This window comes from Boleophthalmus pectinirostris, unplaced genomic scaffold, assembly GCF_026225935.1.
Source record: "Boleophthalmus pectinirostris isolate CB_2022bp ecotype Guang Dong unplaced genomic scaffold, ASM2622593v1 HiC_scaffold_14, whole genome shotgun sequence".
Classification (NCBI taxonomy): Eukaryota; Metazoa; Chordata; class Actinopteri; order Gobiiformes; family Gobiidae; genus Boleophthalmus; species Boleophthalmus pectinirostris.
Window position 1 is genome coordinate 27,640,978 of NW_026571047.1, and position 14,865 is coordinate 27,655,842.

At 38.7% G+C, this 14,865-nt stretch overlaps 1 protein-coding gene across 1 annotated transcript in view; it reads right to left on the reverse strand.

The window, feature by feature from the left end:
• Positions 1 to 14,865, reverse strand: part of LOC110159514 (melanopsin-A-like) — a 170,616-nt gene that overhangs the window by 92,082 nt on the left and 63,669 nt on the right. Inside the window, exon 2 of the mRNA XM_055150565.1 lies at positions 1,119 to 1,255. Within this exon, the coding sequence (XP_055006540.1) occupies positions 1,119 to 1,255 (137 nt within the window). The remainder of the gene's footprint in view (positions 1 to 1,118; positions 1,256 to 14,865) is intronic.

The following is a 14,865-nucleotide window of genomic DNA, read 5'->3' on the forward strand; positions in this document are numbered from 1 at the left end:
GACTTGGAAGATGGGGCAGGAGGTGGTAGGGACATACTACTGGTGGAGAGAGGCTGTTGGGCTTTGGCCAGAACAGGCCTAGGTCCTGTCCATATCTGCTGTAACAAGAATAAACTTTGGTCTATATTCCAAAAACTCATCGGGCTTTGCAAATGGATTAATTATTTATCTTCAAGAGATATATAATTTTTTCGACAATACACACTTAATCCATTGGTAGATAATGTTCAGTGTCAAGTTAAATCAACGTAAATAAAGTAAAATGTTCTTAATTTAAGTCATTTTAACTTAGATTTTTTTTTTTCAGTGTATAATACTATGAATGCCTATATAGTATTTAGCAGGGATAGTGAAAATACATTTTTAGAAGTATTTTGGTTTGAGAGAAGAGGACAGAAAACAGACTGACAAAAAATAGCCCTTTTTCACAACGGCCAGAAGTTCCCTGATTTTGATGTGCAAAATGTCCGGTGAATGGTTTTCCATGGCAAAATATCTGTGGAAATGTCTCACGTATTTTCCACCAGCTTCATAAATCTGCCCCATCACCAAATCTTCATCCAACAAGGTCGACAAAGGATAAACATTCTGTCCATGTAGAATTTATCCACAACTATCAAGGTAAGAAAGACGAAAACTTAAAGGCGAACGACGACGACACATTGGTGAACTACTCCTGAGCAAAACTAACACTGTGGTCATGAGTAAAGCATAAGTAACTTGTTAACTCAGACTGATTCTAGAATAAAAAATAAAAAAAATCGATTTCATGATGTCGATATTGACATAGATAGATAGATTTGTGCAGTTTGAATGATAGACATCTCTAGCAAACTGTCACACTAGTTTTGCTTAGTAGTAGATTTCTAGTCAATTCTAGTCGTCGTTCGCCTTTAAGTTTTCGTCTTTCTTACCTTGATAGTTGTGGATAAATTCTTCAAGGACAGAATATGTCCTTTGTGGATCTTGTTGGTTGAAGATTTGGTGATGAGGCAGATTTATTAAACTGGTGGAGAGTAGGCGAGACATTTCCACAGAAATTCCTGCCTGAAATTCCCGTCAATCTACAGCGAGGCACTTCTGGCCGTTGTGAAAAAGGTCTTAAGCTGAAACCGTACCTGCAAAAAGCGTATACAACCAGGAAGTTTCCCAGAATGCCCGTGATGCCCACAAACAATATGACCACCCCGATGATGTAGTGGGCGTGGTCTGGGACGTCGGCGGTGGGGAAGGGGTAACTTGGCACAGTGGACACCTGCAAAACAGAAAGAAAATTTAAGTCAGTATTTAACCAAACCAAAACTCACTCACTGTCAATATAAACCATCGTTTCCCGAAGATTGGACTGTGACCCTCTGGTGGATTGCAAGAGATTTTTTTGAGGGGTCACATGGTCTGCATGTAGGTCTGCAATATACAGCTCTGACACTGATACTGCATTGTTCCTGGTTCAATTGAATGTTGAAATAAAAAAGAAATGGGCTACATTGAAAGTCCAAATAGGCGACTTTTGAATCCTTTTATTGCTGCTTCAATTACTGTTTTTCATTGTTTAAAACTTGAGTAAAACTGATTGTTCAGAGAGACACGATCACTCAATAAAATGTCCTCATTAATGTCCAATAATGGTCAAATTCACCTTTAATTTTGTGATTTACGAATAATGTCTATTGACTTGGTTCGTGAAGGTTTGTGACTTTTAAAATATGGGTCCCCAGAAAAAAAGTTTGGGACACACTGAGATAAACAATGTGTTAAATGAATTGTGTGGTATGACTTCAGTGACTTGAACAAGGTGAAAAAGTGAATGGAAAAGTAGTTCCTATGTTGTGGAGAGTCTGCATTAAACTTATCTCCATGGAAACAGGCAAGTGACACCAGCAGGGCAAGTAAGATGTGGAGAACTGACCTTACTCACAGTAAAATTCACAGTAAAATTATAAAAAAAAAAAATTTTATTTGAAAAAAAAAAAAAAAAAGGCACTGCTAGATTGATACATTTAATGCCTTACTTTGGAACATTCCAGGTCTCTCCACAGATCTGACATGACTTACTTGGTTTCTTGACAGATAAGATACTTGAGAGAAGTTTAATGCATAGATAGCTAACCCTCTAGTTCAGGGGTGTCAAACTCATTTTGGTCCGGGGGCCGTATTCAACCGACTTTGATCCAAAGGGGCCGGATCAGAAAACTCATGTCATATAAAGCCCAAAAATAACAATAAGTTCAAATATTTGTGCAGAGAAACACGAATTTATTACAGAAATCTTTTTTTAATTGATGAACTCTTTCTTTTACAAAATATTATAATATTATGAACAACCTGAAACTTTAAGAAAAATCCAATTTCAACACAATGTTTTAACATGAACTTGTATGTAAACAGGAATAAGTCAATTTTTGTTGTAAAATCCTGCACTCGGCTCCACTTTTCTCATGTTGGACATTTTCTGATGAGGGTGTCACGGTCAACAGTCAAAACGATCGTCCTTTAAGAGCGTTTGGAAAGAGACAAGTCTTCATTTGTGCTGCTCTGGTGGGAGGGGCCACGTACAGAGACGCTGGAGACGCTGCTCTGATAAACACCACAGAAAATTAACAAGATTTTAATAAAAAATAGAATTAAAATATTTTAGTAGAAAATCAGCCGAGGGCCAGATTAAAAGTCTTGGAGGGCCGCATCTGGCCCCCGGGCCGTATGTTTGACACCTGTGCTCTAGTTGCTGCGTTCCAATAAGGAAATGAGCATGGGGCCTCTTCTGGCTCCATCGACTCTGGCTCCAATTGACTTTACATTAAAAAACTGTCGTCTCTCTCTGTAACTGCTGCAGTGAGCCTCGTCGTTTTGGTCTTAAAATCTATGTATTAACTCACTCTGCATGATCCTGGTGTGTTTTTTATTTCACTATTTTGTCCATAAATCAATTCCTTTTCCTTGGTCTCATGGTTTGGGAGCATCTCTGCTAAAAACAAGAACTCCCTGAATCAGTTGGTTAAACGGGCGAGTGAGGTAATTGGCCGTCCTCAGAGCCGCCTGGACTCTCTGTACTCGAGACAGTTACAGAGGATGTCCCAGAGTATTTTAAGAGAAGTGCAACATCCACTAAATTCAGAGTTTCAGCTGCTTCCCTCTGGTCAGATGCTTTTAGTCCCAAGATCTAGAACAAATCGTTTTAAAAGGAGCTTCGTTCTGGCTGCTCTATTTATCTAAAGACTGTGTGTTTTTAACATATTTGATGTTTATTGTGATTTTAGCCAAGTGTGATGGATGAATTTAAGTAATTGTTTATGGCACAAACCATTCTGCACTGGAGCTCTGTAACACTTTATTTTGTAATTGTGTTTTTGTATGTGTTTTTTGCACATGGTGTGGATGAATGAAATGTGAAATGTGGAACTTGCCTCTCAAACCTGCAAAGCAAATTTACCTACGGGTACAAATAAAGCAACCTAACCTAATCTAACCTTTCCTAATATAGAACTTAGCTCCAAATTTATCCCATAATTGCAACCATCTATGAGCTTCATTTGACTGGAGCTGAACACTGGATGACGTCACTCTTTTAGTCTACGTCTTTAAACACGCTATGGTTTAATGTCATACTGTGCAACCTTCACAACACAATGGGGCCCGGTCAAGCAGAAGTAAACAGCAAGGCCAAAAGTTCTAGTTAATGCATCTGATATAAAAATGTATTCAACAGATACATATGTACTCTAGTTTACCTTCTGTGTACCTTTTTTCTGTACCATTTTTGGTTCTAAAGTTACATACATTTTAAACAGACCATGTATGAAACATGGAACAAAAATTATTTCCCAAATTTCAAAGACCTGCAAATCATGTAAATAAATGGATGTATTTCATCATATCTTGTGTTATTCCATCTTTGAACTGTTGATGAAGGTACATGATTTTTCAAAAAAATTTATTTAAAATGATAAAAATTAGCTTGGAAGGACTGACATATTTTATATTCCTTTCATTTTGAAGTAATATTAAAGTATTTGGAAGAAAAAAGCGACAAATTATACAAAATCATGCACCTTCTACTTGTTTGCACAATTTTCCCTCCGTTACTTTTCCCTCCGTTACCATGACCTTTCTTAATAAAAAATCTCATTACTCAAAAAGTAAGAGGTTTTTCAATCTAATCTTGTACCATATGGTAGAAAACTATATGAAGCAAATATTCAAACCAGTTTGTTAAGGATATGTAAGTGAGAACCAAGAGTTATCACTGTTTGTATTTATTGCCCAAAAAGTGCTGCATATTTCATTCCCTCCGTTACCGACATGAGTTTTTAAATTTTTTGTCAACAACTTGAAAGAATATCACAGGTTTAACTTGACCCTGTTGGAGTGTAACTCTTTCCTACATTCTGATACTTTACTTATTTCAGTAGTCCCTCTAGTTTCTGAATAAGAGACATTTGAATGTAAAAAATCTGCCCCTGTTTCCCTCCGTTGCCGCTTGACCGGACCCAATGACATCTCCATGGAGCCAAGTAGATGACACATCCTCCACTAGAAAAGTTACATGGTGCAGCTTTAAACATTTCTTCAGCTAAATTTGGATAAAGACTTGTCTCCCTGGTGGAGATTTGCCTATAAAAGGTTAGTTCTGAATTAAGTGATATCTGAAATCTCCTGGCGATGGATTTTGTCACCAGTCTGAATTCCTGCGTCTGTGGCTGAAAATGGAAAAGCTCAGAGCGATAACAGACCGAGGCAAACTCACTTTTCCAATAAACGCTTTATTTTTGCAAACCCCTGTGACATTTTCTTAAAATAGCCATCAGATACGCGCGCATATTTGGATCGAAGTGTTGTTTTTATAGAATATTAAGTTGATTCTCAAACACGTCAAGCTCCAAACGCCGAGATAAAATGTTCAACCAAACATAAATCAGGACTAAAAAGTAGGACTCAAGGACTAAAGGATGTTTTCATTTATTTTTCATTTAATTTATCTTTCTTTATACAGAGAGAACTGAATGAGAGTACCAGACACTTTTTTAAATACAGCAGGACAGTGTTAAAATATCGAAATATCAAGATACTAAATTTGGTGATACAGTATCGGTATCATGACCTGCAGTATCAAGAGTATTTTTTCGCATATTTTATTCAATTATTTTGTTACAGCGCTACAATTTTGATGTTCGTTCAGTGAAAGGAGTCTTGTTTATTCAGTGCACTTGCCATATATTAGTTTTGATTGTTTTTTATATTATATTAGTTTTATTGGAAAGCACTTTGGTCACCTTGAGGGTTGTAAAGATTGACTGACATATTCACAGTTTTAATGTTTATAGTTGCTTTATTCCACATTGACTTTGCATAAGTAGTGCTTTAACGCAGAAATACTCTTCTTAAAATGTATTTGGTTCTTAAAAATAGTGTTATATTGCAGAATATCATGTGCATCATATCGGTTATCACATGTATCGTCGTATCGTGATAATATCGTATCGTGAGTCATGTTTCGAGAATCATTTCCCAGCCCTAATACACAAACACATTTGGACTGGCTTATTGCTTTTACAGAATATTAAATAGATTCTCAAACACATCAAGCTCAACCAAGCGTTTATCAGGACTAAAAAGTAGGACACAAGGACTAAAGGATGTTTTCATTTATTTCTCATTTCATTATCTTTATTTTTGCAGGGATGAGAGTACAATGAATGAGTAATGAGTAAATGTTGTCCGTGTCTTCACTGTCATTGTCACTGTCAGCTTTTTTGTGCTTGACCATGTTTATTTGTTACACGACACAGCGATATGGCACCTGTTATAGGAGCGTCCGGAACAGCGAACAGATCAAGTGTTTGAGCGCGTTCATGCACTGGCAGTAAAGAGCAACGTTTGTTACTTCAAACGCCAGGTCTTGATGGGAACATGTGCGGGAAACATTTGGATTATTTTTCAATGGGGAAATAATACGCCACGATAAAGAAGGTTTAACGCGACAGTACAGCTCCGGCAGTTTTGCGTGTCTCTATGGGAGTGAATGGAAGCGAGAGGAGGACACGCCCCCATGCTTCCAGATGTGGCTCCGCCTTTACCAGTTACGCTGATCGCCAGACAATCCGGAACACCGGCAGGAGACTCAGTGCTGCGCAGCATCCGGCGTCAATGGGTTAATGCGCCTTATAATCCAGAGTGCCCTATAGTGCGGAAAATACGGTAGTTTATTCTATTCTGATTTTGCGTAAGTAGTGGTTTATTTAACAAAGAAATACTGTTGTTATGATGTATTTGTTTCTTAAAGGTTGTATAGAGGATTTTTTTAAGGGAAGAGAAATACAGCGACAGTCCTTGTGCGCATTCAGAATTACTGTTGAAGTTTCCTGTCTAGAAGTAATTCAGCGACCGACGCGTCAGTTTTTAGGCCCTTCGTCTGCTTCGGTCGCGCCATCGTTGGACGAGATCTCCAAGAATCACCTCAGTTTGGCTTTGCTCCTTTTCCTCTTCTCTTCTTCTTTCAGCGACCTCAAAAACTGACTTTCTTTTGCGGCGAACCGGTCGTGGATTCTCGTCCGCCGTCGCGACAAACTTCGTGCGAAATGCGAGGAAGCGACAGTTCGAAAAAGCCTCTAAGAACCGCCGCGTAAACCACGTAATCCCCGCGCTCCGACGAGTCAGTTATACTAGGGAGTTTGATTGACAACCTAACAGCCAATAGAAAATGAGGGAGCCTCTTTTTCTATTGGCTGATGTTTATCTGGCCTCAACACGTCCACAGTTGATAGATTTTCGTTCTTTTTTTTTTGGTCCTCATAATTACAAAGCTGCTGCGTCTCTGTAATGGTATTTTAATCTTTCACTGACAGTTTGAAACAAAACAAAAATCCTCCATACAACCTTTAAAATAGTGGTATATTGCAGAACATCATGTGCATTATATCGATTATCACATGTATCGTCACATGATCGTATTTTACAGAATATTAAGTAGATTCTCAAACACATCAAGCTCAACCAAGCGTTTATCAGGACTAAAAAGTAGGACACAAGGACTAAAGGATGTATTCATTTATTTTTCATTTCATTTCTCTTTATTTAGACAGAGAGAGTCCAATGAGAGCACCAGACACTTTTTCTTGTGCACTCTGTTACAATACAGTGGGAGTGTGGAAATATCGTGACGCTAAATTTGGTGATTCAGTATCGATATCGTGAGCAGAGTATTTCCTTTTTTTGTATGTTTTATTCAATTATTTTGACAACTCTACAATTTTGATGTTTGTTCAGAGAAAGGAAACTTGTTCATGGAATACACTTGGCATATTCCCTATTTTAATGGTTATAGTTGCTTTATTCCGCACTGACTTTGCATTAGTAGTGCTTTAACAAAGAAATACTGCTGTTAAAATGTATCTGGTTCTTAAAAATAGTGCTAAATTTCAGAATATCATGGGCATTATATTGATTATTACGTGTCGTCATATCGTGATAATACCGAATCATGAGCCATGTATCGAGAATCGTATCGAGTTGTGAGAGACCTTGCATTTCCCAGCCCAGTAAAGCAGTGGTCCCCAACTTTTTTTGTGCCACGGACCGGTTTTATATCAGACAATATTTCGTGGACAGAGAGGGGGGGTTAAGTCCTGGCTAAATCCTGATTTGGTCCTGTGTTAGTCCTGGTTTTAAACCTGTTTTAGACCCTGTTTCAGACCCTGTTATTAGACTTGTTTTACACGTGGTTTAGTCCTGGTTTAGACCTGTTTTAAACCTTGTTTTAGACCTGTTTTTAGACCTGATTTAGTCCTGGTTTAGACCTGTTTTAAACCTTGTTTTAGACCTGTTTTTAGACCTGGTTTAGTCCTGGTTTAGTCCTGGTTTAGTCCTGGTTTAGTCCTGGTTTAGTTCTGGTTTAGACCTGTTTTAGACCTGTTTTAGTTCTGGTTTAGACCTGTTTTAGACCTGGTTTAGTCCTGGTTTAGTTCTGGTTTAGTCCTGGTTTAGTCCTGGTTTAGATCTGTTTTAGACCTGGTTTAGTTCTGGTTTAGACCTGTTTTAGACCTGGTTTAGACCTGGTTTAGTCCTGGTTCAGTCCTGGTTCAAACCTGGTTTAGTTTTGGTTTAGACCTGGTTTAGTCCTGGTTTACACATGGTTTAGTCCTGGTTTAGTTCTGGTTTAGACCTGTTTTAGACCTGTTTTAGTCCTGGTTCAGACCTGGTTTAGACCTGGTTTAGTCCTGTTTTAGACCTGTTTTAGACCTGTTTTAGACCTGGTTCAGACCTGGTTTAGACCTGGTTTAGTCCTGTTTTAGACCTGTTTTAGACCTGTTTTAGACCTGTTTTAGACCTGGTTTAGTTCTGGTTTAGACCTGTTTTAGACCTGGTTTAGACCTGGTTTAGTGCTGGTTTAGTCCTGGTTTAGTTCTGGTTCAGACCTGGTTTAGACCTGGTTTAGTCCTGTTTTAGACCTGTTTTAGACCTGGTTTAGACCTGGTTTAGACCTGGTTTAGTCCTGGTTTAGTGCTGGTTTAGACCTGTTTTAGACCCTGTTTTAGACCTGGTTTAGTCCTGGTTTAGACTTGGTTTAGTCCTGGTTTAGACCTGCTTTTAGACCTGTTCTAGTCCTGTTTTAGTCCTGGTTTAGTTCTACCTTAGACCTTGTTTAGTCCTGGTTTAGACCTGGCTTAGATCTGGTTTAGTTCTGGTTTAGACCTGGTTTTGTCCTGCAGTGGGGGGAGGGGCTGTTATGAAACGAAGCGCAGAGTGAAAGAGCGGATCTGAAGGTTTCACGCAGAGGCTGAAGTCTGCATGAACATTATATTTCCATAATGGTTCAGAATCAAAGGTTGTTTGAACAATTTAGTTTCTGTACGTCTGTTGGATACAAGATCTGTTTCTATAAAAAAAGCCCAATGAGACGACCAGACACTTTGTTACAGTAGAGTGGGAGTGTGTTAAAATATCAAAATATACTATAATATACTATAATATACTACTATACTAAATTCAGTGATTCAGTATTGATATGTGGGCAGAGTGTGTTTTTTGTGTATTTGATTTATTTGGGGGCATATGGGAAAAGATGGTCCACGCGGCATGGTTAAGTCCTCGCTAAATGCTGTTTTAGTCCTACTTCAGTCCTGGTTTTAGACGTGGTTTAGACCCGGTTTAGACCTGGTTTAGTCCTGGTTTAGTTCTGGTTTAGTTCTGGTTTATTCCTGGTTTAGACCTTGTTTAGACCTTGTTTAGACTTTGTTTAGACCTGATTTAGTCCTGGTTTAGTTCTGGTTTAGACCTGTTTAGTCCTGGTTTAGTTCTGGTTTAGACCTGTTTAGTCCTGGTTTAGACCTTGTTTAGACTTTGTTTAGACCTGATTTAGTCCTGGTTTAGTTCTGGTTTAGTCCTGGTTTAGTTCTGGCTTAGACCTGGTTTGGTCCTGGTTTATACCTGGTTTAGTTCTGGTTTAGTCCTGGTTTAGACCTTGTTTAGACCTTGTTTAGACTTTGTTTAGACCTGATTTAGTCCTGGTTTAGTTCTGGTTTAGACCTGTTTAGTCCTGGTTTAGACCTTGTTTAGACTTTGTTTAGACCTGATTTAGTCCTGGTTTAGTTCTGATTTAGTCCTGGTTTAGTTCTGGTTTAGACCTGGTTTAGTTCTGGTTTAGACCTGGTTTGGTCCTGGTTTATACCTGGTTTAGTTCTGGTTTAGTCCTGGTTTATACCTGGTTTAGTTCTGGTTTAGTCCTGGTTTAGACCTTGTTTAGACTTTGTTTAGTCCTGAAAATGAGGGAGCCTCGTTTTCTATTGGCTGATGTTTATCTGGCCTCAACACGTCCACAGTTGATAGATTTTCGTTCTTTTTTTTTGGTCGTCATAATTACAAAGCTGCTGCGTCTCTGTAATGGTATTTTAATCTTTCACTGACAGTTTGAAACAAAAAAAAATCCTCCATACAACCTTTAAGACCCACTTTTATTCTCTGGCTTTTAACACCGCTTGAAATGTGTGGTCCACTGTGTCTTTTATTTATTTAGTTAGTTATTTATTGTGTTTATCTATTTTATTTTTTAGTACTGCTGTTATGCATTGATTTTATTATTTAAGTTCATTTTATTATTATTATTATTATTTCATTGATTGATTCTGTGCTATATGAAGCACTTTGCAAATTGTCTTGTTTATAAAACGTGCTATACAAATAAAGTTGGATTGGACTGGTTAAAAATGTGACCATTACCATTTACTTTCTGCGCTCTGAAGGGGGAGTGGCTTAGCATGGACAGCAACGGAAGGGGAGACCAGAGTTGGGGACTTGCAAGCTGTGACTTGGACTCGAGTCAGACTTGAGTCACTATTTTTAGGACTTGAGACTTGACTTGATAAAGTGAACTAAGACTTGGGACTCAACTTGGACTTGAAACTCATTGACTTGGAACTTGACTTGGACTTGGATAAATACTCAAATATAAATATACCGTGACTTTTAAGCACAGTTTAGTTTAAAATTCATATAAATTACAAAAATCTAAGCTGTATTTGGTATTTTGGTTTAAAGACTTGAAATGACTTACAGCTCAAAGCAGACAACTTGGACTTGAGTTGGACTTACGGGCCAATGACTTGAGACTTGACTTGGGCTGCGTTCAGACTGCAGCCTGAAGTGACCCAAATCCGATTTTTTGGCTTCTGTGTGACCTGTATCCGATTTTTTTATGCCAGTCTGAACGGCACAGATCCGATTTTTTCAAATGCGACCCAGGACACTTGGATATGTGCTCCTGAATCCGATACATATCTGATCTTTTGACATGTGACTTCAGTCTGAACGGCCAAAGCACATTCATCCACCTACACGTCATCAACAAGCGACAAACGTCACTATTCTGCGCTGAAGCAGGCGGAAACCGGAACTGTAAAATCGCCAGGTGCTCAATGCTCGCGTCCATGTTTGGACAACTTCCGTAAACACAGAGCACGCTCGCTGCGGTTGACGCATGGGGTTGACGTCATCGTGTCTCCAGTGCACATGCGGGACACTTTCGGGTCGTTTACCGTTCACACTGGAGTCACAGATAAGTCGCATTTAATTGGAAATGTGAACGACCTCGCAAAAACATCGGATTTCACAAAAAAATCGGAATTGAGCGTTAATTAAGCCCTGCAGTCTGAACGTAGCCTTGGACTTGAGGTCAAAGACTTGAAACGTACTTGAGATTTGCGAAACAAGCCTTAAAAATGAATGTGGAACTTGTAATAAACTTGTGATTTTGGTGAATTTAGCATTTCCAAAACAATAAAAGGTAACATGGTGATCTAAATGTTTGTGTTTGCAATAAATACTCTGTAGAAGAATGTAAGAATGTAAAAAAAAAATCACTTAATTACGACTAAAACCAGAAATACAAGGACTAAACAGGACCAAATCTAGGACCTAGCCAAGACTTAACAAGAGCAATATATGTTTAGAATTCAAACAAAACTCACAGTGTACCACCAACGGGCCCCACACCACATACTGAGAAACACTGTGTTATTTTCGCACCTCGTTCTAACCACATTGCCAGTGTTCCCTAATTATATGCATTAGTGCCTGTACTTTCCTTTAGTAATAACTTATATGGACCCCGGTTCACGTCCAGTTCCACTCTTGGTTTCTTGGTGTGCATCTTAACAGACGTGTATGAGGATTTGTTGATATTGAACATACTTGGGTTTAGTGGTTTTGCAGAAATGTACCATAGCTGTGTTGGGCTGTGTCGGGCTGTGTAGGCGTTTTTCAATCTAAAAAAGCATCTCACGTTATAGCCCCATTTCCAGTGCAGACCTATTTGCAAGAATGACAAGCTTTTGGGACATTTTTATCCCCAATCGCAGAGAGCAAAATGTATCTTGCACCAGTACAGATACAAACAGCTCCTGAGGTCAAAATAAGTCACTTGTGTATTATCTGCAGTTTTGTTATTTGATAATAGTCCTGTAACGATAATTGACAAATCAATTAATCGTACGATAACTTTTAACAATCCGATCCAACTTTATTTGTATAGCACATTTTATGAACAAAATATAATATAATATAAAACATTGTACTTCAAAAAAAAAATCTGCAGAATTATGTTTCAACCATAAGGAAACTAATAGAATAAATAAATTAATGAATAATAATAAAATAAATGAACAAAAATAGTAAAATCAATACATAAAAGCAGTACTAAAAAGATTAAATAGATAAAAACAATAAATAAATAAGTAAAATAAAAGACACACACAACTCACGTGGTGTTAAAAGCCAGACAATAAAAGTGGGTTTTAAGACGAGATTTAAAACACTCCACCGTGGGGGCTGTTCATACGTAGGGGGGCAGAGCGTTCCAGAGTTTGGGGTCGGCCGCAGAGAAGGTCCTGTCCTCCTGGTTTTAAGTCTCGTTTTGGGCACCATGAGCTGGGGCTGGCCCTCGGACCTCAAAGCTCATCCGGGGGTGTAAATTTGGATGAGGTCCGAGATGTATTGTGGGGCCAGTCCATTCAAAGCTTTAAAAACAAACTATAAAATCTTAAAATCAACTCTAAAATTAACAGGAAGTAAGAATTAGGGTCATATGATCGCGCTCTTTTCCCTGTTAAAAGACGCGCAGCAGAGTTCTAGACTAACTGCAAGCGATGAAGTGCGTTTTGGTTGATTCCTGTGTAAAGCGCATTGCAGTCGTCCAGTAGAGATAAAAGCCTACACGACCTGTTCAAAATTATTAAAAGATAAAAAAGGTTTCACTTTGGATAAAAGACGAAGGTGATAAAAACTGGATTTAACCACAGAATTGACCTGCTCGTTAAGTTTAAAATCACAGTCTACAGTGACGCCAAGGTTGGTGACTGAGGGACGAATTAGTTCCTTGAAAGGACCCATATCAGTTTGGAGATCCATAGGGCCAAACATTACCAAACAGGATCCTGTGTCACGGGTTAATACGAACACTTCAAGACCAAAATGCCAAGTCTCACAACAGCGGCCACAGAGAGAGGGGCCACAATATTCCAATGTATTTTCCGGGCTATTAGACGCGCTCTTAAGTCTCCAAACCCATCGACAAACGACTGCGCGCCCCACAATCCCAGAGCGCGAATCCACTCTGGTGTCCCAGCACGACTTCAGTAAACTACAAAGCCGCACCACCCGCAGCGCACGCAAACACACACGGAGCAGACAGCGACCGCGCGGTGAAAAACACAGCGAAAAACACCCGCAGCCACACTCATCACTCCACGAGGACGAGGAACGGAACGGAGGAACGAACGGAAAAAGCGAGTGCAATGTGCCGCTTCTAGACACGACTGAACAACTGAGTCACTGCGAACACGCCGACAATCCGTTGGTCCCAGACAGCACCTCCCTACACGCCACAACTGAACAAAGCCCAGAGTCACCGTGAACGAACAAACAAACAAAACCACTCACCCATCACACTGTTGTGTTTCGTTTATTCGTTTATTTGTGAAAAAAGTTCGAAAATAGACCATTTAATGACAGTGCGCCTTATAATCCAGAGCGCCTAATAGTGCGGAAAATACAGCAAGTGCCACTAACCCGAAAATAACTTTTAAGGGCAATTTTGTTAATACTTAATAATCTTTTTTATTTATTGTTTTGGTTGTGTTTGGTTCAACAATGGTTTTGCATTTTTATGACAAGTCCTGACTACATTAGGCTATTCTTATGTTACCAAGTCCTTTTTTATTTAGGCCTGTTGTTTTTGTTTGTCTTGCAGTTCTTATGTTAAATGTTCTTTAGAAAGTAAAATGTATTGATCTTTGAAAGGATGTATTTGCATTTTTATTCCATGGTCATTATATTAGCTGAAAATGGTCTCATAATGTCAATATTATTGTGTATCGCAATAATTTCTTGGTCAATTAACCATCCAGCAAAATCTGTTATTGTTACAGGCCTTTTGATAATGAGGAAGTGCGCTGTTTGCATGGTAGCTGACTCCACTCTGGTCTCTGAAAGTTGTAAAAAGCTCTTACAAACTCATCGTTGTGAATAATTTGGATGCTCTGAATGCATAAAGTAAGCGAGGAAAAACCTTGGACCACTGCAAACTTAAAATTTAAAACGATCTTGATCCGTTTTCGCATTTGTAAGGCCGTAAAAATCAAGTGCAGCACCCTTGATTCAGTCTTGGGAGCGGTGTTTACTCCTATAGAAGATTGACTGCTCTTACAGAAGTTTGTGCAGACTTATTGCTGATGCAGAGGTATAAAACAGAGTGAAAATACAATAAAGGTGACTAGAGAAGCAGCCAAAGAAGTCATATAAAGTCTGAGACGAAATATTAGTCGTAGCATCTGTTGGGTTGGGAACAAATTGCTGCTTTTACAAGATAAACTTTTAACTCTTAACTCTTTTATTATGAAAGACGCACAGGATCAGCAGCTCACAGTAAGAATACACGTCTTTCAGCATATTTTTTAAAGGTATGGAGTCCACAAATTACAGCCATTCTCACTGTAGAAACATTCCCCAAGGAGGTGAAGAAGCTGAATGCCATAATGTGAAAGCCAAAGGAACATTCCCATGGAAACGAGCACTATAAGGACTTTCTCCAGGCCACATAAGAGTCAGGTTCAGGTCAGAGTGTTTTCAGTACAAAAAAAACACATTATTTTAGTTGAGTCATTTATTTGTACATAATATGGCTTTGAGCTGTTGAAACACCTGCAGCTGGATAAATAGAAGTCAGATGTGTTTAATGCCACACTGTGAAACATTCTGTTCCACCCAGTAAACAACAAGTAAAATGTTGTTTACAGTTAAACCAGAATACAGAAGTTGTAATGCCGATAAAACAGAAACTATTATCCCTTTATTCGTGCACAAAGTTATAAAAGTTGC